The sequence below is a fragment of the Plecotus auritus genome (genome assembly GCF_963455305.1).
Source record: "Plecotus auritus genome assembly, chromosome: 1".
Taxonomy (NCBI): domain Eukaryota; kingdom Metazoa; phylum Chordata; class Mammalia; order Chiroptera; family Vespertilionidae; genus Plecotus; species Plecotus auritus.
The window spans coordinates 62,279,844-62,302,151 of record NC_137770.1 but is presented as its reverse complement, the minus strand read 5'-3'; the positions used below and the strand labels follow the sequence as shown (position 1 = coordinate 62,302,151).

Sequence of the window (22,308 nt, the reverse complement as noted above, 5' to 3'; positions counted from 1 at the left end):
ATACTAGTGCCCCGGTGCACAGATTTGTGCACATTGAAAGGAAACTAATTAGAAGGTGGCCAGAGGGCGGGACTGGGCAAGATGGGCCAGACATGTCCTGGAGCCAACCTCCACAGACCCTCCCCGGCTGGCCGCTCCTGGGGTGGCACCGTGGCTCGAAGGGCATCTGCGGAGTGAGCGGGATCCTTTCGGCAGGTGGGGTCTTTCGACCTGGCCTGCAGGGATTGTGCCGAAACTGGCTCTCTGACATCCCCCAAGGGGGTCCCAGATTGCGAAAGGGCGGTTCTTGAGTGACGCACCCCAGAATTGGGCTCCCTCCTCTCTGGTTCCAGGGTGTGTCACTCAAGAACCGCCGCTGCCAAATCACTGCAGCTCGGCAGCTCCTGCATTGAGCATCTGCCCCCTGGTGGTCAGTGCATGTCGTACCTACTGGCCAGTTGGATGGTTGGATGGTCGCTTAGCCATATATATAGACTAGAGGCCCAGTGCATGCACTCGAAGGGGGAAAGGTCCCCTCAGCCTGGCCTGCACCCTTTAGCAGTCTGGGAGCCCTCGGGGAATGTCCGACTGGCGGAGAGTGTGCCTAAGCCACCAGGCGGACATCCTTAGCGCTGCTGTGGAGGCAGGAGAGGCTCCCGCCACCGCTGCTGTGCTCGCCAGCCTTCAGCCTTCATTCCTGCATTGAGCTTCTTCCCCCTGGTGGTCAGTGCATGTCATAGCGACCGGTCGTTCCACCGTTTGGTCAATTTGCATATTACCCTTTTATTATATAGGAAGATTATATATAATGATTAGTTCACACACCCTTTCCTCAAGGTGCTGTGGCTACACTGGCATCTTTTCTTTTCCTTCAAAATACTAAGTTCTGTTTTCTCCCATCTCTTAGCAATGTTGGTACCTTCTCATTTGGGTTTCAGCTCCTTAGAAGGCCATTTCCCAGACATCCAATCATAGCACTTGGCTAAATCTAAATTATGTTATTAGTTTACTTGTTAGTCTTCCTTAGAATATAAACTCTGGAAAGAGGAGAACCCTTAATTGTCTTATTCTCCAATGTACCATCAAACAGTGCCTTGGACATATCAAGTGCTCAGTAAATTTTTGTGGACTATCTATATATACTAGTGGTCCGGTGCATGAAATTCATGCACGGGGGTGGGGTGTGTCCTGTCCCTCAGCCCAGCCTGCACCCTCTCCAATCTGGGACCCCTCGGAGGATGTCTGACTGCCATTTTAGGCCCGAGCCCTGTGGGAATGGGCCTGAACTGGCAGTCAGACATCCCTCTCGCAATCCGGGACCACTGGCTCCTAACCGCTCACCTGCCTTGCCTGCCTGATTGTCCCTAACTACTCTGCTGCCGGCCTGATCACCCCTAACTGCCCATTCCTGCCAGACTGATTGCCCCCAACTCCCCCCCCCCCCCCCCGCCACACTGGCCTGCTCGCCCCCAACTCCCCCCCCCCCCCCCCCCACCGGCCTGATCGCCCCTAACCACCTCTGCCTTGACCCTAACCACCTCTGCCTCGACCCTGCCACCATGGCTTTGTCCAGAAAGACATCCGGAAGGTTTCCCAGAAGGTCTCCTGGTCTAATTAGCATATTACCCTTTTATTAGTATAGGTAAACAGGGAATATGCTAATTAGCTGGACATCACGACTGCTCAGGAGGAGGCTGCATCACAGCTGCTTGGGAGGAGCTGCACGCACAGATGGGCGGGAGGGGACTGCTTGCTGCCACAGCCCCAGCGGCCGCAGGAAGGCTGGGTCTGGGGCAGGCCAGAGTGGAGACAACATAGCGCCTGCCCCCACCCTAGCGGACACAGCGTGGCAGCTGGCGCTATGCGAGTCAGGTGCGGGTCCTGCCCCCCCCCGGGGTGCCTCCTTGCACGGCGGGAGGCGGGGCACCTCGCGTGATTTCAATCACGCGCTGGGCCTCTAGTATAAAATAATATGATTCCTTTAAAGTTCTAAAGGGAAAAAGTATGCTAAAGATTGCATTGTAATTAATGTAACACGAGATTCTGGACTGGGTTTCTTTTTGTTTGTTTGTTTTAGCTTTCAAGTACATTATTGGTACAGAGGCAGGCACTTAGTAGTATTAGATGGTATTATATAGGATCTGAGTATTATACCAGTGTGAATTTCCTGACTTGAATGATTATATTTGGTTATGCAGAAGAATGTCCTGTAGGAAATACACTCTACTCTCAAAGGGTTGGGTATGTGTATATGTGTGTACTGTATTTGTCAATTAGGAAATTATATTATTACATGAGAGAAGATCATGGGCTTTGGTTTAAAAACCTGAGGTTCAAATCCTGGCTCTCTCACTAATGTGTGATCTTTTTTTTTTTTTTTTTTTTAATATTTTTATTGCTTTCAGAGAGGAAGGGAGAGGGATAGAGAATTAGAAACATTGATGAGAGAGAAACATTGATCAGCTGCCTCCTGCACACCTTCTACTGGGGATGTGCCCGCAACCAAGGTACATGCCCTTGACCAGAATTGAACCTGGGACCCTTCAGTCTGCAGGCCGACGCTTTATCCACTGAGCCAAACTGGTTAGGGCTAATGTGTGATCTTGAATGCATTGCTTAAGGTTTCTAAAATAAAGATCTTAAGACCCATTTTGCAATGTTGTTAGGAGAATTTAGTGTAAGAGTATATGCGTGGCACAATGCTTCACATATAATACATTCTTTTTTATATATGTATATTTTTATTGTCTAAAGTTTTACATATATAATAATTAATAAAGTTTACTATTATCCCTTAGTCTTTAAAAATGACTTCCTTTATAATATAAACAAATATGTTAAAAATTAATTGCTTTTATAATAGTTTATAACATGGGATAACTATGTATCAAATATTTATATCCTCAAATTAGATTTGGGGCCATATTCCACAACAATTTTTTAATATCTTAAAACTCTGTACTTAATACCTTAATGCCTAAAACGATGCCTGGCATATAGTAAGCACTTAAGATTTTTTTTTGAATAAAAATATAATTGATGGATAGAAGAATTAAAGCTGTTTTACTCAAGTTGTTCAAAACATCTTGTTTTTTTCTGCTTCTGGGACCATGTGGGGATTGCATTTTTCCACTCCCTTGAAGTAGGTGTGACCATGTGACCAAAGGTGAATAAAATCTGAATAGAGTGAGGTCGATATCATTTTTGAATATAAGCTTTAGGTACCAGTGAGATATTTCCACGTTCTCTTAGCTTTTGGCACATTGAGTAGTAATGGTAGAGATGGTAACTGCTTCTACAGTTTGTGGGACTTGTTGCATGAGCAAGACTTAGTGAGTAACTGAGATTTAAAAAAAATATTGATTTCAGAGAGGAAGGGAGAGGGAGAGAGAGATAGAAACATCAATGAGGAGAGAGAATGATTGATCGGCTGCCTCCTGCATGTCCCCTGCTCGGGATCGAGCCCACAACCTGGGCATATGCCCCATGACCTCCTGGTTCATAGGTCGATGCTCATCCCCTGAGCCATGACAGCAGGGCCAAATCATTGAGATTTTGGGGGGTTATTTGTTACTAACCTATTCTGACTGCTACAGAAATTTATATTTTCATCTTAGATGCCTAAAAGTACTTAAAGAAGGAGGCTGTCTGCATGTCTCCTGCTTGTATATTTGCTCCAATATTTCCTTAATGTTAGGAGAGGAGTCAGAAGTGAGGGCTTGGGCAAGAAGATAGGAGAGGGGATGAAGGGTTATTATAATTACTTTTAAATTTCTAGCCTTAATTTTGTAGAAGGGATTTTTTTTTTAATGCTCAGTGTAGAGTGGTTTAACATTGCCCCTGTTTGAGTGCATCACTATAATACGTGCTTGTGAAGAATCAAATCTGTGAAATAAAAAACTTGTACTGTGTATTCATCAACTTTTAGAATTGGAAAGGTCTTTAGAGATTATTTGACTATTCTGTTTATCTGGTAGGTAAAGTTCTGATATTCCAATATGGATACCCTAATAGCAACTAGATAAGAGCATCAAAATAAGCATATTGGCATTTATTTTACAATGGCCTTTTAAGGTCAGAGGCAAATTAAAATGTATTTAGGTAAAGACTCAGGCAATTTAAGAAGTTGGAAATGGAAGAGAAGTGGTTTTTAAATACATTTTTATTGATTTTAGAGAGAGGAATTGAGAGAGAGAGAGATAAACAGAAACATCGATTAGCTGCCTCCTTCACAACCCCCTACTGGGGATTGGTTGAGCCATCAACCCTGACATGTCCTAGACTGGGAATGGAACTGGTGATCTTCTGCATGGGAGGACACTCAACCAACTGAGGCACACTGGCCAGGGCTGAAAGAGAAGTTTTTTTGTTTTTTGTTTTTTAAATTTTATTTTATTGTTTAAAGTATTACATATAGTAGTACATATATCTCCTCTTTTTTTCTTTTTTTCTTCCCCCATAGTGAAAGAGAAGTTTTTAAAAATTGGATACTTTGCTTGCTGCTATGTAATCACCTGTCTTTGACTTTGAAATTTTATGTAGCTATCAGTAGTTCCTGATAGTAGGCAAAGCCTGTTAGGCTTTGGTGTTTTAATTTTAAAGTTCTTCCTGCCACCCCAGGTTTCTAAGATCATTCACTGACACTGATTTGCACTCTAGGGCTCTTTGAGGTCCAAATTCTGAGAGGGGTTCCTGATAACTCTTAGGACTATTCTACATTAGGAGCAAGGGCTTTGTTAAGAATGCGTATGAGCAAACAGTTAAGCTGTAGCCTTTGGGCTTCTCTGCCCTAGAAACTTAGTAGCTTTAATGAGAGCTTGAGACTTGAATGTAGGGAAGGGTGACTGCTGCAACAACACCTCTCTGTGCCAGGGTTAGGAGTCAGTCCTGGGTGAATATAAGTAGAGCTCAACCTTTCCCTTTTCCCCAATAGCAGCTGGGGTTTTGGCTGAGAAGATGTGAGGCTGGCTGGATTCCATTTCACTCAAATTACTCACTTGACCCTGGAGAAGAGCAAAATAGGCAAGAGCTGTTGAAAAGGGAGGAGGGGGAGAGTTGTCAGTGAGTTTGATCAGGCCAGATGACCCATATAAGCATTTATCCTGAGAAGATGCAGGGTGGAAGATGGAAGAGAGAACCAGAAAAGTAACTGTTATGCATAAGGCCTTCATCTCAAACTAGCTTTGCACATCCAGGCTCCCTTACTGACTGACCCAGGCCAAGTTGTAACTGGATAAGAGGGAAAGACTATCCATTTTCTATAGAATGGAGGTGATGGGACAGAGTGAAGTTATTTCTTTGGCATTTTATAACTTTACTTTATACACTGAGGCTTGACTCAGAGTACCTGTATTTCCCTTGGTCTGGGGCTAGGCTAAATGACAAGAAAACAGGAGGTAATTTAGGGAAGAAAGGAATGCTTGATGAGACAGTTGTGTCTAGTGCAGTTCCAGGGAACTGTTTTACAAACATAGGAAGCTGATACCCAGCCTGGGCTACATAGAGAGCTTTTATTTCCTTCTTATGGTGGATTGCTGAAAAAAGATCACTGGTAAAGCATAAAGCCAACATCAGTCTTATAAATCATTCTATGTACTTCATTTCATTCATCAAATTGGTTTTTTTTTGTTTTTTTTAAAAAAATATATTTTATTGATTTTTTTTCTTTTACAGAGAGAAAGGGAGAGGGAGAGAGTCAGAAACATCGATGAGAGAGAAACATCAATCAGCTGCCTCCTGCACACCCCCTATTGGGGATGTGCCTGCAACCAAGGTACATGCTCTTGACCGGAATCGAGCCTGGGACCCTTGATTCCGCAGGCCGATGCTCTATCCACTGAGCCAAACCGGTCAGGGCATCATTCATCAAATTGTTAAAAACAAAACAACATTGACCCAGCTAATTAAAACTTACTGATCTCTCTCCAAGCAACACAGTATCAGCACTGAGGTTGGTAGGAATGGGTAACATTTGGAGGTAAAGAAATGGGAAGGATGCTGGGAAGGGACATTTTAAGTTAATGTATCATCTTAGTTTTCTTTTTCTTCTCTTGAAGTGTGTGGAAAGTATACAAGGATGTGGAACTCCAGATCTTTTTTAAGTGTAAGACTTGAATGTTGTTTTTATGAAGTTAAATATGAAAGGTGCTGGAAAAAATGGTGTAAATGGGACATTTCTAGAGGTTGTTGATGTGGATGGAGGATGCTCTGACCAGTAGATTGCTGGTATAGTTGAGGGATGGCAAGGAGCTGCATGATTGATGTGAAAATTGGAGATGTTTAGAGAGAACAGGATTTGGAATGCAACTATTCTGAGTGTCAGTGTGGTAAGGAGAAAACTGTTTTCATGGTCACTAAGAGCATGGGAGGCTTCTGCCTTTTTATGGCTTCTAGAGCACACATACATCCTGATCTCCCTAATTAGGTCAGATCTCCCACTGTAGGCTCTCATAGCATCCTGTGCCATTCCTTGGTAGCACTTGTCCCCTTTGCATTCCCCTTCTTCCCGTGTTACTTTATTGTCTCCAACCATACTGTACTGGTAAACTCCGTGAGGACAGGGCTCAAGTCTGTTTATAGTTACCACTAGAGGCCTGTTGAACGAAAATTCGTGCAAGAGTAGGCCTTCCTTCCCCCCGGCTGCTGGCACCGGCTTACCTCTGGGACCTGGGCTTCCCTCCTCCCGCCGCCTGCAGGCACCTGGAACCCAGGCTTTCCTTCTCTGGCGCTGGCAGGCACCCGGACCCCGGCTGGCTTCCCCCGGGCCGTCCATAGGCAGCCGGGACACCAGCCTTCCCTCCTGCCCCGGCTTTGTCAGGAAGGATGTCCGGAAGACGCCTGGTCTAGTTAGCATATTCCCCTTTTATTATTATAGATTTTATCCCTGGTGCCTAGTATACTGACAGGCACATAATATATAAATTAGCAAATACTTGCTGAACAAGTGTGACTAAATTAGAAACATTTACTGGATCCACTTTATCATGCAGAGATGTAATATTACCTCCAACTTACTGATTAAGGTGGGCTTACTTTCAAGCTCCTGGTAGCTTTTGGTGTAAAGGATGTTGAGCTTGGAAGAATACAGAACAGTGAGGCAGATTACTGTGCAAACGCTGTCATTGTAAATAATGGGTTCTCCCTTTCCCCCAGTTTTATTGGTGTAGTCCTCACTGTCTGGTGGAATTACAGTTTTGTTGATAAATATTACCTTCTTTTTTAGAATGGTCTCATATTTCTGAAGTCTGTTCAAGGCTTTCAGTACTAGTATAGTCATCATCTGAATCTGTGAGGACTGCAGTTCTCAGCTTAGGCACAGACTCCTACCTTCCCTGAGATGAATTTTTACTCACCCTCTACCCCTGTGAGTGCAGATCAGTCACTGAGATTTCTGAGAAGGTGTTTTCACTCTGTTTCTGATCTGAGATGCTTGGTCTCACTAACATTTAAACAGGGCAGATGTGGATGGGAGGGGTTCTTGAGATTTCTCATTCTCATGGCTGCAATTCCTACTATATGCTATTCTGTCAGATAATAGTGGTGTCGTTTTTTGACAAAGCGCTATTTGTGCTGGACTGTGATTGCTCTATTAGTGACCTAGAAGCTTAAGAGAGTACTTAGAGATTTTATTGTTCTTATGTTACGTCTATAGAACTGACTTAAAAATGTGCATTTATAAAAAACTTAAAACTTGATTGAACTTTAAGGAATTATCTATATTGGGCAGAAAGATAGGGGCAAACATTCTATTTCATGTAGAAACTAGAAATAAAAAATTTCAGAAGTACTGGAACCTTTGAAAAATATTGTTTTTCTAGGATATTTGGTAGTATCTAGGAAATATCAACAAGTATATAACTAGAAAATATTAACAAGGGGACACATTGATTAAAGTTCTTTAAAATATGAAGTATTTTTTTAATTCAAAAGTTAATTTGCAAACATTAACTTTTAAATGTTTTACTACAAATTGACAAGCTACAGAATTTTTACGAGTCTGCTTGTTTTCTTTTTCTGATTTCTGAGAAGCAGACAAAAACTTGCAAACTGAAGAAAGCATCTCTGTTATAGTAAAACAAAGAAAGCTATTATGCTGTTGCTGTCCTTCATAATATTAAGCAGATACAAGAAGCACTCATATTTATTAAAAGAGCTCAGGGATAGTAAGTATCAATTTTTGTAAAATAGTCCCTGAGTTCTTAATATTATCAATTTCTCTCACACATAATTTTTCATGTTTGTTGATTTCTCAGAATTGAAGATTTGCTCACTTTGAGGCAAGTTCTGTATATTTTTTAGATTCTTGTATTTCCACATGTGAAGTATGTAGGAATATGAAGCAGGCAAGAAATTAAGCCAGATTACCTATTGTACAAAAACATTACTACCGTGAAACAGCTGATGTGTTTGAAAGTCCTAGTGGTTCTCTTAAGCCACAGCTGAAGGTGATTGGAAATTTTCACATCATGTTCAGAATGGGTTGCTTTATTTCATACTTGATACAGTTTCTCATTGCCTTTAAATGATTGACCCTTTTCCTAGCAGTTTGGCTCAGTGGATAGAGCATCGGCCTGTGGACTGAAGGGTCCTGGGTTCGATTTCGGTCAAGGGCATGTACCTTGGTTGCAGGCTCCTGGCCCTGGTTGGGGGCATGCAGGAGGCAACCAATCCATCTGTCTCTCTCACATTGGTGTTTCTCTCTGTCTTTCCCTCTCTCTTCTACTCTCCCTAAAAATCAATGGAAACATCCTCGGGCAAGGATTAACAAAAACAAATCAAACAAATAAATGATAGACCTTTTGAATAAAGGAATATTGCACCTGTGCCACCTTTTAGATAAAAAGTCAGCAATAGTAACCCTTTCCATTTAGGATTAGGCTGTATTACTTGCATATACCTTTAAAAGGCTACTACATTGGCCTCCTAGTTGTTTCTTGGACATGGGACACACACTCACCTTCAGTGCTAACCCCTCAACCTGCAACACTCACATAGCATCCCTAAGGTCCACCCACTCCCATACTTCCTCCTTTACAGCATTGTTCCAATACCACCTTATCAGATAGGCATTCCCTGACCACCCTCCCTGCCCCCTTTATTTTTTTCCACACCACTTACTGCCTTCTGACATCTGTGTGTTTTGTTTATTTGTTGGCCTGTCTTCCCCCACTATAATATGAGTTCTCATATACATACCACTCAGCTCTATAACATTCAATTTGTCATACTTCAAAAGGAAATAACACATTAAAGATATATTTGAAGCATACTGTGTAATCCCACCCTGATTCTAATCCCTTCCCTTATTCCTCAAGGAAGTTGTTATGAATTTGTTATCAGTCTCATATATGTTTTTTTATAGTTTTGGTATATGTGTATGTACCCATAAAATAGCATTATTTTGCATGTTTATGAACCTGATATAACTAGTTTCAGCATGCACATTTCTATCTGCAATTTGCTTTTTAAATTTAGTGTATATTTAGTGATTTCAACCATTGATTTTTACTATTATATAGCAGCCCACTAAATGAATATAATTCATTTATTCCATTGTTGAAAGTTTAGCTGTTTTTAATATTTTGCCATTATCAAAAAAAGTGAGTATTTTGTATGTTAATTTTCAAACATTTCTGTAAGAAGTGTTCCTTGAAGATAAATTGCCAAGAATAAATAAATACATGTGCTATTTATTTATCCTTTTGTGTTACTAATGTTTTAACCCTCAACAAATTCTAAAGAATTCTGTAAAAATATTCTGAACTTCCCTTCCTTGTTGGCATTTAAGAAATGATACAACTTAATGAGCCTAAATATTACAAAAAATCTAGTGTGGTGGGATCTGGAGTCTGAGCCAACACATGGGAATTGCTTACAACACAGATAGCTATTTTTGATTGCACATAATCTTAAAATTTAGTGACTGTAAAATAAGTTTAATGTATCAGTAGTTTATAGCTAAATGCCCAGTTCGTGTCACTTTGCAGAGTTGAAGAAAAGAGCATTTTCTGCAGTGGTAACTATTCTTTTTTCTCATCCCCTAGGTTGTATCAGAGTAAGATGGACGGTAGCTTTGATTGTGATTGTGGTGAGCTGGAGCCACCTGATCACTAACAAGAGACATCTGTTAACCAACAGCTGCCAGGGCTTCCTGTTGAAATATACAGCAACAAAGGAAGACAAGAAGCAAAACGGAAATAGTGCTTACCAGCACCTTAGAACGATGCTGCTCAGGACCAGTCCAACACTGAATGTATCTGCACTGTGAGGAGAATGTTCATAGAAGCCTGTTGTGTGCATATTTATTCACATTTTTGTTAAATGTTAAATCGTTTAGCACAGTAAATCTGAGTGCATACTATGTCATTTCATTCCGTTTGAGTTTCTCGAGTGTTTTCTTTAAATGTCTGCAGAATTGCTGCCCCTTTCTTGAACTATGAGTACTCCAATCTTTTTAATTCTCAATATGAGGAGAGCTTTTTGAGCTTTAAATCTAAGGGGAACTCAACGGGCCTGGTTGGCATATGCAATGAACATCAAGAAACCATCTTGCTGTGGAAGCAAAGTTGTTTTTCTTCTCCCTTTTTGAAAGATCCTTCCTTTTGATGCCAGTTTTCTTCCTTGTTTACACAAGTTCAACAGTTCGAAAGGAAAAGGCAATAGTAAGGGTTTCAAAATGGCAGAGAAATTTGAAAGTCTCATGAACATTCATGGTTTTGATCTGGGCTCTAGGTATATGGACTTAAAACCATTGGGCTGTGGAGGCAATGGTTTGGTTTTTTCTGCTGTAGACAATGACTGTGACAAAAGAGTAGCCATCAAGAAAATTGTCCTTACTGATCCCCAGAGTGTCAAACATGCTCTACGTGAAATCAAAATCATTAGAAGACTTGACCATGATAACATTGTGAAAGTGTTTGAAATTCTTGGTCCCAGTGGAAACCAGTTAACAGATGATGTGGGCTCTCTTACCGAACTGAACAGTGTTTACATTGTTCAGGAGTACATGGAGACAGACTTGGCTAATGTGCTGGAGCAGGGCCCTTTACTGGAAGAGCATGCCCGGCTTTTCATGTATCAGCTGCTACGTGGGCTCAAATATATTCACTCTGCAAACGTACTGCACAGAGATCTCAAACCAGCTAATCTTTTCATTAATACTGAAGACTTGGTGCTGAAGATAGGTGACTTTGGTCTTGCGCGGATCATGGATCCCCATTATTCCCATAAGGTATGTGGAAAGCCAGCTGAGACAGACGTTTATTGATGTACATCATTAGGAATATGCACTTTTGTATTTCCTTTATGTATTGTGGCAGAATTTTTAGTTATTTGTATTAAATTTTACATAATACAGTACCTTTTCTTTTTACTTTTTATCCTTACCTTGCTTAGAAATCAATAATATTTTGGGTTTTCACAATTATGGTTATTTTTTGTTTGTTTTGTAGATCCAGGATTCTTCATGTACTATTCATATTCCTCTGCTAAAGTAAAAAATTAAAGTATATTTTTATTTCTTTTTCAGGGTCATCTTTCTGAAGGATTGGTTACTAAATGGTACAGATCTCCGCGTCTTTTACTTTCTCCTAATAATTATACTAAAGCCATTGACATGTGGGCTGCAGGCTGCATCTTTGCTGAAATGCTGACTGGTAAAACCCTCTTTGCAGGTTAGAAAGTTAAAATATATGGGGTAAAATTTCAGAGAGAAATAATTTTGTATGTATCTATGAAGAAAGATTTATCTAAGACTTAAAACAATTTATTATAGTCTGGAATATTAAAATAAAGATAAAATGATGTTTTTAATATTTTAAAAGTTGAGAAAACTTATTCACATATTCACTTAATTGTTTACTCAGTTAATTTAATGAGAATTATAGTGTTCTGTCCTGGCTGGTTAGCACAGTTGGCTAAAGCATCGTCCCTTTATGCTAAGGTTGTGGGTTCAATGCCCAATCAGGGCACATACAAGAAGCATCCAAAGAATGCATAAATAAGTGGAACAATAAGTCAATGTTTCTCTCTCAAATCAATGCATTTTTTAAAAAGGATTCTAGTGTTCTTTTGTATATATTTCTTAAATATAATTTTGTATTTCTTAGATCCATGATGCTTGTTGGTAATCTGTGTCAAATGATATCTGAATTGCCTAGTTCCGTCAGTTTTTGTCACTTCCTGGTGACGTTTTTTAGCTATTACTGAAAATCTAGTAATTCTTTCTTTGCCTGCCCTGCTCCAATCATCCCTATTGTTTGAGCTGCCATATCCTGTTGCCTGGCTACTGTGATCTTTCAGAATCAAACAAACCAACTCAAATATTTTGCTGAGGTTAGTGCTATTGAGGGAGTCTAAATTGTGTGTGAGAGAGAATTTAGTCAAGATGGGAAGAGGCAAATAATCCATGAAAAACACCAACTGTCATAAAGCAAAGTTTTGAGTTGGTATAAAATTACTTAGTACAGACTCTAAAAGCTACAAACTTAGAGAAGCTATATCAGTGATGGCTGGAATGGAAGACATAAAGGAGTCAAAGGATTTTCACTATATAGGAATAGTGAAGAATTTTGAAAGGTGAAAAGAGAGAGAGAGAAAGTGGTATCTATTTATGGATATCTGTATAAATAAGGGCCTGAGCCTGGTATACATGAATCAGTGAGAAAAGTTTGATGAAAACAAGGTGCCATATTTATGACTGGTTAAGATGGGGACAGAACACTTAGAAAGTAGACAGAGGAGTTGCCATTTGAAAAAATAGGAAATAGTAGAGTACTGAAGATTTTTTGAGTTAGAGAAGTGATGTGTTGGTGATTTGGGTCTTTTTCTCTCTTTTGACTTACCTTTTTTTCTCTGTAACAAATGTTACAGTGGGCCTCCAACCATTCCAAGTTTGTGCTAAGAGCAGAAGGAAGAGAATGGAACAGAGTCTGCTTACAAAAGTAATAAAAGAAAGATTAGGGTGCGTAAGAAAGCTTTATTGAAAGGATGGTGTATATAAGTGCCCTTAAATTTTTTTGATACTGATACTTATAGCACTCAACTTACCTAACATTAACTAATCTATTGGAATTTTTTCCCCCTAAATTTATCTGGAATTTCTTTCATGATGTGTGATAGTGATTGAATTTCATTGTAGAAAACTGAGAAAATATCAGTGATTACTGGAAATGAAATTGTTAAGTGGATTAAATTTTTTCTGAGGAACAGTACTGTAATTACAAGTTATATTCCAGCATATATAAAATAATTATTATGTTATTTGTTGTTCTGTGACAAATTACCTCAAAACTTAACTGGCTTGAACAACAAATAATTATTATCTCTCAGTTTTTATGAGTCAGGAATTTGTGAGCTTGCTTGAGTGTCTTCACAATATGGCAGCTGGCTTCCCCCAGAACTAATGTCTAAAAGAGAGAGCAAAGAAAGTTAATGTATCTTTTTTAAGAAAATAGTTCAATATTTTTTTAGTATGTCCACAGGATCTAATGTAGAACATTTTTTCCCTCCTGCTTCATAGTTCAGTGCTCAACCACTGAGACCCGCCGGCCAGGCTATTTAGACCCCATTGCCTTCTTTTTTTTTTTTTTTTTTTTTTTTTTAAAATATATTTTATTGATTTTTTACAGAGAGGAAGAGAGAGGGATAGAAAGTTGGAAACATCGATGAGAGAGAGACATCGATCAGCTGCCTCCTGCACGCCCCCTACTGGGGATGTGCCCGCAACCCAGGTACATGCCCTTGACCGGAATCGAACCTGGGACCCTTTAGTCCGCAGGCCGACGCTCTATCCACTGAGCCAAACCAGTTAGGGCCCCATTGCCTTCTTTTTAATTGGGTTTTCTTTTTATAATTGAGGTGTAAGAGTTCTTAACATACTGTGCATACAGATCATTTATTAGATACATGATTTGCATGTATTTTCTCCCATTCTGTGGGTTATCGCTTCATTTTCTTTTTAAAAAATATGCTTTTATTGATTTCAGAGAGGAAGGGAGAGGGAGAGAGAGATAGAAAGATCAATGATGAGAGAGAATCATGCCTTCTGCATGCTCCCTACTGGGATTGAGCCTGCTACCCGGGCATGTGCCCTGACTGGGAATTGAACCGTGACCACCTTGTTCATGGGTTAGTGCTCAACCACTGAGCCACACTGGCCAAGCATCGTTTTATTTTCTTGATGGTGTGTTTTGAAACACAGATGATTTTAATTCTGATTAAGTCCAATTCATCTGTTTTTTTCTTTTGTCACTTCTGCTTTTGGTGTAATATCTATGAAACTATTGTCTAACACCTAAGAGTTTCATAGTTTTAGCTGTAAATTTAGGTCTGTGATCTATTGTGAGTTAATTTTTATGCATAGTGTGAAGTAGGGGTCCAGTGTCATTCTTTTAACCTGGATATCTAGTTATTCTGGCACTATTTGTGGGAAATATTATTCTTTCTCTATTGAATTGCTCTGACCCCTTTGTAAAAAATCATGAATGCAAAATATATTTTTGTTACTTAAGACTCAAAAGTGACACACTGTCACTTGAGCTTTATTTCATGTGTTAGAAGCAAGTCACTAAGTACACTTCACACTTAAGGGGAGGTGAATTGGATATCACCCTCTGAAGAGAAGACTATCAAAGCATTTGTGGACATATTTTAAAGTTACCAAAATAATATTGTATCAAGAAAGCAAAAATTTAATTTAAAATCTAGGTAATGCTCCAAGTTGTATGAAATGGGGTCAGAATTTACTGCTGTATTGATTAAACAAAGATAGTGTATTTTTAAATGTTCATTTGGTATATTCAGATATTGCTTACGTATATCAATAAAAAGAATTAGATAAAAAAAACAACCACCTCTAAATAGCATAACTGTTATTGTCAACTCATGTAAACTTTAAACATTTAATGGAATTATTTGTGAAATTATTTGAAAGATCCAGCTGTAGTTTCCTTCTAATGCTTTATTGGTAGGTTTGTGAACCGCTTGATAAAAGCAGCATGAGAGAGATTGTTTATTAGGGATAGGCCTCTCAAATGAACTGAGCAATAAATGGCAAGGACTAAGCATTCATTGGAAATCTGTGTATTTTTAACCTATAAGAAGTGTCATGGCCTTATTTTTGGTACAACTTAATATATCAGTTGGATCTCTAATAGTTTCTCAAAACTTTCTCTTTCTGCTGTCTTCCTCATCACAGTAAACAGCCACTTCTTAGTTGTTTAGGCCAAAATCATCATCCTTCACCTTTGTCAGTATACATCCCAGCTTTTCCTTCAAAATATATCCAGAACCTAACTGCTTGCTATTATCTATATCGCTACCCCCCACCCTCCAGTTCAGTCAGCTAATATTTCTCTCCTGGTCTAATATAGGACCCTCTATCTAGCTTTCCTGCTTCAATATTTGCAATCTGTAGTCCAGTTACCACATAGCAGTCATTGTCTGAAAACAGAAGTCAGATTATGTCATTTCCCTGCTTAAACTAATGGCTTCCCATCCAGTTCAGGATAAAGCAGACCCTTTGTGTTCTCATTTTAGGTTGGGATCTGCTCTACTCTACCTCAGCTACACTTGCCTAATTGTTAGACATTCCAGGCCTACTCACTTCTCAGGGCCTTTGGGCCTTTTCCCATCTTCCTGGAATTTCCTTTATCCATATGAATATATGGTATGTTCCCTAATTTCCTCAACTTTCAACTTTTCAGTGAGGTATTTATTCCTTGGTCATCTCCTATGTATTAACCCTACCCCCAACATTCCTGTGTTCCCCCTTAGCATATATTTTTCTTCATAGCATTTGTCATCATTTTACATAAATGTTTACATTTATTATCTGTTTGCCTCCACTGGATTGTAAACTCCATGAAGGTAGGGACTTGGTCTGATTTGTTTCATAGCTATAGTCTAAAGTGTCTTGCTTATGGTAGGCACTCAAGAAAAATTGGAATGCTGAATGAATTTCTAGAAATTAGTGGAAAAGCAAAATGGTTGTAGGTTTTGTTTTTGTTTTTTTGGCACCCATTTAGCCTAAAGTTTCCTCTTTTATTTAATAGTGGTCCTGAAATGCTAACTGAGCCTAAGCCTAACACATAATTATAAAACTTTCTGTTTTGCAAATCTAGTTCAACCTTTCATTTTATTGATGATGAAATGAAGTCATCATCATGTTAAGTATTCCCAAAGTTATAGCCAATTAGGTAATGGTATAGCTAAGACTAGAATCCAAGTCTCTTGAATCCCAATTCATTGATTCCCCTTCTCCCCCCCACACCCCCCACTACTTTGATACCTTAATATGAGGCCAGACTTTAAGAGTTAGTTTCTTAGGGAAATAAAGAACTAAAACTAAATATATTAATAACTAGAAATTGAAATAGATAGGCTTTTTGAGAAGATTAATGATATTAAAAAACAATGAAACCTGCTGATTAATGATTCAGTTAAAACAATTTCTTCCCCAATGGTCATTACAATATTTAAGTTAACTTCTTAGAGCTTTAGAATGTTTATTACCAAATATGTAAATATTGAGGAATGTGTGTGTTTATATTATATTTGGTGTTTGTTTTTTTTATCTCATTCAGGTGCACATGAACTTGAACAGATGCAGCTGATTTTAGAATCTATTCCTGTTGTTCATGAGGAAGATCGTCAGGAGCTTCTCAGCGTAATTCCAGTTTACATTAGAAATGACATGACTGAGCCACACAAACCTTTAACTCAGCTGCTTCCAGGAATTAGTCGAGAAGGTATTGTGACTCAAGAATAACCGTCACAAAGTGTGTGTGTGTGTGTGTGTGTGTGTGTGTGTAAGGATCTGTGTAGGAAGCTTTAGCTTTTTATTCTTAGATGTATGACTTTCTCTTAAATAGTCTTTAGATATTTAAGGCATACCTAATACTTAAACTCTCACTTTCTCTTTCTTGGCCTGGCACTTAAGCTGGGATCTGTTTTCTTTGCTCCTTTGAATCATTTTCCACATTTCAAAAAGTGTATACCTCTCTCCTGGTTCTAACTCCTTTTACTTTTCCAGTTTATACCTCTGACTATCATAGATGAGCATATTGGATCACTGGCTCTCACTAAGCTGGAATGGAATTCTGTGAGGGTTATAGAAATAAGTGTAGGTATGAGTAAGAATGATTTAGGTATGAAAAAGTGAATTTAGTTGGGTGGGCGGGGAGGGGAGAAGCAAAGGCTTCAGGACAAGGAGGAAGTGGAGGAATGAGCAAAACTGTTTACTGAGCAAACACATTACATAAGTTTGCAGATTGGTGTTAGTATTAGGTGCTAAAGTGGAAGTTTGTGCAAGCTTGAAAGTAGTAGGAACTTGGGGAGAATCAAAACTTTGTTTACCACTAAAGCAATTTCATATCTAAAAATACTGACATATCTTTAGATTTGATATAAATAAGATACAAAAATCTTTAACTCTTGTAGTAATCTGTCATAAAAACATTTTTTTTTTTAGGAAGAGCATTAGACATGAAAAAAACCTTTAAAAGTTGATTGTGTCTTACATCTTTAAAAATTATATTGTATTAAGAGACATCAGTGTCAGGATTGTATAGTTCTGTCATGAATCACAAAGTTAGAGATAATGTAGTTTCCTAAACATTTTAAACATTATTTGAATTATACACCCATTATTCATATCAGGTGGGTGTGTGTCAGTGTTTTAAAGTAGCAAGTGTTTTGAGAAGTAGTTAGGCACTAGATTGCAAATCATGTTGACACTGTCTCCTCCCCTCTCCCCCCAGATATGCTTGGAACTCATATAGTAAATGCCTAAATAAAAAGGTAGCTGCTGTATTTAATTTCAACAGGTTTTGTGGGCTTTCTTTTAAGTAGTTCTACATTCCTAACCAGTCTTCGCTGTCCTCACAACCAGATTCCATTGCTGGGTCTCGTGCTTCTAACCTTAGAGCCACTGTCACGACATCCTATTCATAATTGAATAGCAGTCACATAGCACTTGACTATACCTCAGAGTTTTCTGTAGGAACTCTTTAAAAATGCAGACTATTAAGTCAGAATCCAGAGGTGGGGTGGGGACCAGGGCAGGTATCAGTGTTTTTAAAACCTCCTACAGGTATGGCCCTGCCAGCCAAGTTGAAAGACACTGCTTAGGGATCAAGTGGTTAGGCTCTGGAGTGTGTCGTTGCTCTATTGCTCTGTCTTATCAAAAGAGACAAGCTAGAAATATAGGATATTGCTGTTAAAGCATTGTAATCTAGCTAAATGTGAATTTTCTTTTTTTCCTACCCTCGTTAAGGTGGGACCATGTCTCAGTCAGCTACAAACCAACCTGAAAATTTGGCTCATGGCTGGAATTTATTCATAATGTATTGAATGAGTGTCTTTGATAATGGATTCATTAAGTTAACCATTGGGCAAATATCCTTGGTATTCACAAGTGGCAGAACTGTGCTCACTAATGCAGTGTTTAAAGATATGTTCTATATGAATTAACACATTAAGACTAATAGGACCCTTTCTGGGTAATGTCTTTAGATGAATACCCTCTTTTTCATTTTCCTCCATCATATTTACCTCTCATCCTCTCTTTCTCTGTAGTTTACCACATATTTCTATATCTTAGACCCATTTCCTCTAGAGCAGTGCTGTCCAATAGAACTATCTACAATGATGGAAATGCATATACTGTTTATGCATACACTTGGAGCTCAGTGTGGCTCCCAAGTTTCTTATTTCTTCCTCTTTTTATTAGTTGCCTACAGTTCCCAAATGCTAGGGATTTTATAATATACTAGAGGCCCGGTGCACAAAATTCGTGCACGGGGGAGGGGGTTGTCCCTCAGCCCAGCCTGCACCCTTTCCAATCTGGGACCCCTCGAGGGATGTCCGACTGCCCGTTTATGCCCGATCCCAGTGGATCGGGCCTAAACGGGCAGTCGGACATCCCTATCACAATCCAGGACTGCTGGCTCCCAACTGCTCTCCTGCCTGCCTTCCTGATTGCCCCTAACTGCTTCCGCCTGCCAGCCTGATCACCGCCTAACCACTCCCCTGCCAGCCTGATTGATGCCTAACTGCTCCCCTGCCAGCCTGTTTGCCCCTAATTGCCCTCCCCTGCAGGCCTGGTCACCCCTAACTGCCCTCCACTGCAGGCCTGGTCACCCCTAACTGCCCTCCCCTGCAGGCCTGGTCACCCCTAACTGCCCTCCCCTGCAGGCCTGGTCACCCCTAACTGCCCTCCCCTGCAGGCCTGGTCCCCCCCAACTGCTCTCCCCTGCAGGCCTGGTCACCCCTAACTGCCCTCCCCTGCAGGCCTGGTCCCCCGCAACTGCCCTCCCCTGCAGGCCTGGTCACCCCTAACTGCCCTCCCCTGCAGGCCTGGTCCCCCCCAACTGCTCTCCCCTGCAGGCCTAGGTCCCTCCCAACTGCCTTTCCCTGCAGGCCTGGTCGCCCCCAACTTCCCTCCTCTGCCGGCTTGGTCGCCCCTAACTGGCCTCCCCTGCAGGCTTGATCGCCCCCAACTGCCCTCCCTTGCAGGCCTGGTCCCTCCCAACTGCCCTCCCTTGCAGGCCTGATCCCTCCCAACTGCCCTCCCTTGCTGGCCATCTTGTGGTGGCCATCTTGTGTCCACATGGGGGCAGGATCTTTGACCACATGGGGGCAGCCATCTTGTGTGTTGGAGTTATGGTCAATCTGCATATTACTCTTTTATTAGATAGGATTTCTCTTGTGTAGTTGAATATATCTCCTCCTTCTCTCTGAGAATGGTGATTGTGCTGGGTCAACCATCCATAATTCTGTGCCTTCAGTCTCTTTTGCCTTGAGACATGTGGGCCCAGAGGTAATTAAGACTTTTTTTTTTCAGGAGAACCAAGAACAGTTTGATGTATTGTGAAATGACCTCCTAGGTTAGGATAATATAATAGAGCAAAGGAAGGAATCTCAGCCCTGGGTCACTGAGGGGTATGAGTACCAATGAGCCTTAGGTTTCTTCTCTTTAGTCTTTATTAGACTGATTTGAGGGTTGAATAAGATAATGTGAATAGGATCTTTTCTAGAGTACAGCTTAGTTTTAGAAAAGGGCTATCTTTTCCTTTGAGACAGAAGGTAAGGATAATAGGATGTGTGACAGACCATAGTGAAGAAGCAGGAATTGAGATAAATGTGAAGTGGGTTTACCTGTTGAGAATGATAGGGAAGATTGAGAGCATAAAGGGACTGTAGAACATTGCTTGAACACAATAGCAAAGGCTAAATTGAAATTCTACAGTATGAATTTGTAGTGAGCCAGATATATATGTGATTTTCCATCTAGCTTTCATCAGTACTATATGGCTAGGAAGCCGACAAAGTAGATGGTGGAAATGATTCAGAGTTGAAGATTGGTATAAGTAATAAGGCATACGAATGTGTGGTGGTGTAAGAGCAATCTTTAAGCTGGTGATAGTGTGGTTCAGGCGGGATAAGGAGCTTAGGAAGATCTAACAGTCTTCCTAAGTTAGGAAGGAGAATTAGGTGTACGGTAGTTCCACCAGGGCCCTAAAATGATTAAGTGCATTATGTGATATGCTGGCATGAGATTGGTGTGAACAGAGATTAACAAATTAGTATAACAGCTAGTCAGTGAGATGAGGGAGGAAAGGAGAACGTCTTTTATTAAGCACTAGATACTATGTTTTTAAGTTTTTATAACTTACAAGATATCTCCATCCATTTTATACATGAAGAAACTGAAGTTCAGCAGATTTAAGTAACCTAGTGATTCAGTGAAGTTAGTGAGTTGCAGAGCTGAGATTAGGACCTATGTATTAGGTTGAGCCACATGAAATTGCTGTTATTTGACCGTTTTTGACTGGCAAAAATGGTAGTTTCATATGGTTCATATTAATATATTTCTTTTCTTTTATAATTGACCATAAAGTGAGATTTGGAGTACATTTCAAATTTTTGCTATGTTTATTGAATAAATGTCTTTTCTTTTTAATATATATATTAGATAGGCTAGTTTTATTTCTCTGACAAAACTTTAATTAACTTACCTTTTAATTGTATAGACCTTTTTTATTTCCTTTATGAGGTGGTAGACCTTCAGTATAGTTAAGGAGTTTTATCTCTTTCTTTTGCAGCACTGGATTTCCTGGAACAAATTTTGACATTTAGCCCCATGGATCGGTTGACAGCAGAAGAAGCACTTTCCCATCCTTACATGAGCATATATTCTTTTCCAATGGATGAGCCAATTTCCAGTCATCCTTTCCATATTGAAGATGAAGTTGATGATATTTTGCTTATGGATGAAACTCACAGTCACATTTATAACTGGGAAAGGTAAATTGATCCTAAATTAGAAAAATATTTATTGTATTTTTAATAAACCATAATACAGTGAAGTTTATTTTTAAATTATATATAACAATATAGAATTCTTTAAAAATGTAGTAAAAGTCTCTTTGGGTTTAAAAGATGGATGAGAGGAATCAACCTTATACAATAAGATATCTCTAAGTATCTCAAATTTTTACATATAATTCATTATGTCAGAGGATATAAATTATCATGATATTTATATTGAAATGTTTTTTCTCATGACAAAATTTATTTTGGAATGGTTAACATAAGTTCAGTATAAGGAACTTTTCTAGTCTGAACCATATAAAACATCAAAATGTATACTGTTATACATTTTAGTTAAAGGATTTCTTCCCTCTGCCGCCTTTTAGGATTTCTAAATTCTAGAGAAGTTTGGATATAATTATCTTAAAAGTGGGTTGGTAACATAATAATGAATCAATATTATTTAAAAATCTTCAGGTGATTTTTTTATTTAGTCAGATTTGGGAATCAATCCCCAATGACAATCTTAAAAACTTCAGGAATTCGTATATTTCTGTTTAAAAGAAAAATGATTGCCAATTAATAAAGAAGTTGTTAATGTTGAAATTAGTTTGTTTACTCATTGCATTTTTTCCTCCTAAAATGTGGAGGTATTTCTGAATATGTTTACATACATCTGCCAACATCCTTTTTTTTCTTCCACATGGACATTTCTACCATATATACACATTCTTTCCAAACATACCCAAATGTATTCCAATCTCTTTGTTTTTTATCATACTTAGTTGAATCACCTAACCTCTTTTCTGTTCCCACCTTCCCATCTTCCCAGTTTTTGTGTGTGTGTCTCCATCTGCCTCTACCTGGGCATGGTGTGGTCACCTTGCTGTGATGTGTCAGTAGAGGATACTGTAAGTTTACTGCATTCAGTAGCACATACACATGGAGAGTTTTTTTTTCTATTCACTGGTGATGAGGTCCAAGAAGCCTTCCTCTCTTTCTAGTCTGCCTATTACC

General features: G+C 39.4%; 1 protein-coding gene across 2 annotated transcripts in view; it reads left to right on the top strand.

Moving 5' to 3' along the window:
• The window catches only part of MAPK6 (mitogen-activated protein kinase 6), a 32,838-nt gene that overhangs the window by 7,830 nt on the left and 2,700 nt on the right, over positions 1-22,308 (top strand). For both annotated transcript variants that reach the window (XM_080687622.1, XM_080687623.1), the window contains exons 2-5: positions 10,023-11,209; positions 11,507-11,651; positions 16,563-16,727; positions 21,084-21,285. In XM_080687622.1, coding sequence (XP_080543748.1) covers positions 10,655-11,209; positions 11,507-11,651; positions 16,563-16,727; positions 21,084-21,285 — 1,067 coding nt within the window. In that variant the 5' untranslated portion in view covers positions 10,023-10,654. The remainder of the gene's footprint in view (positions 1-10,022; positions 11,210-11,506; positions 11,652-16,562; positions 16,728-21,083; positions 21,286-22,308) is intronic.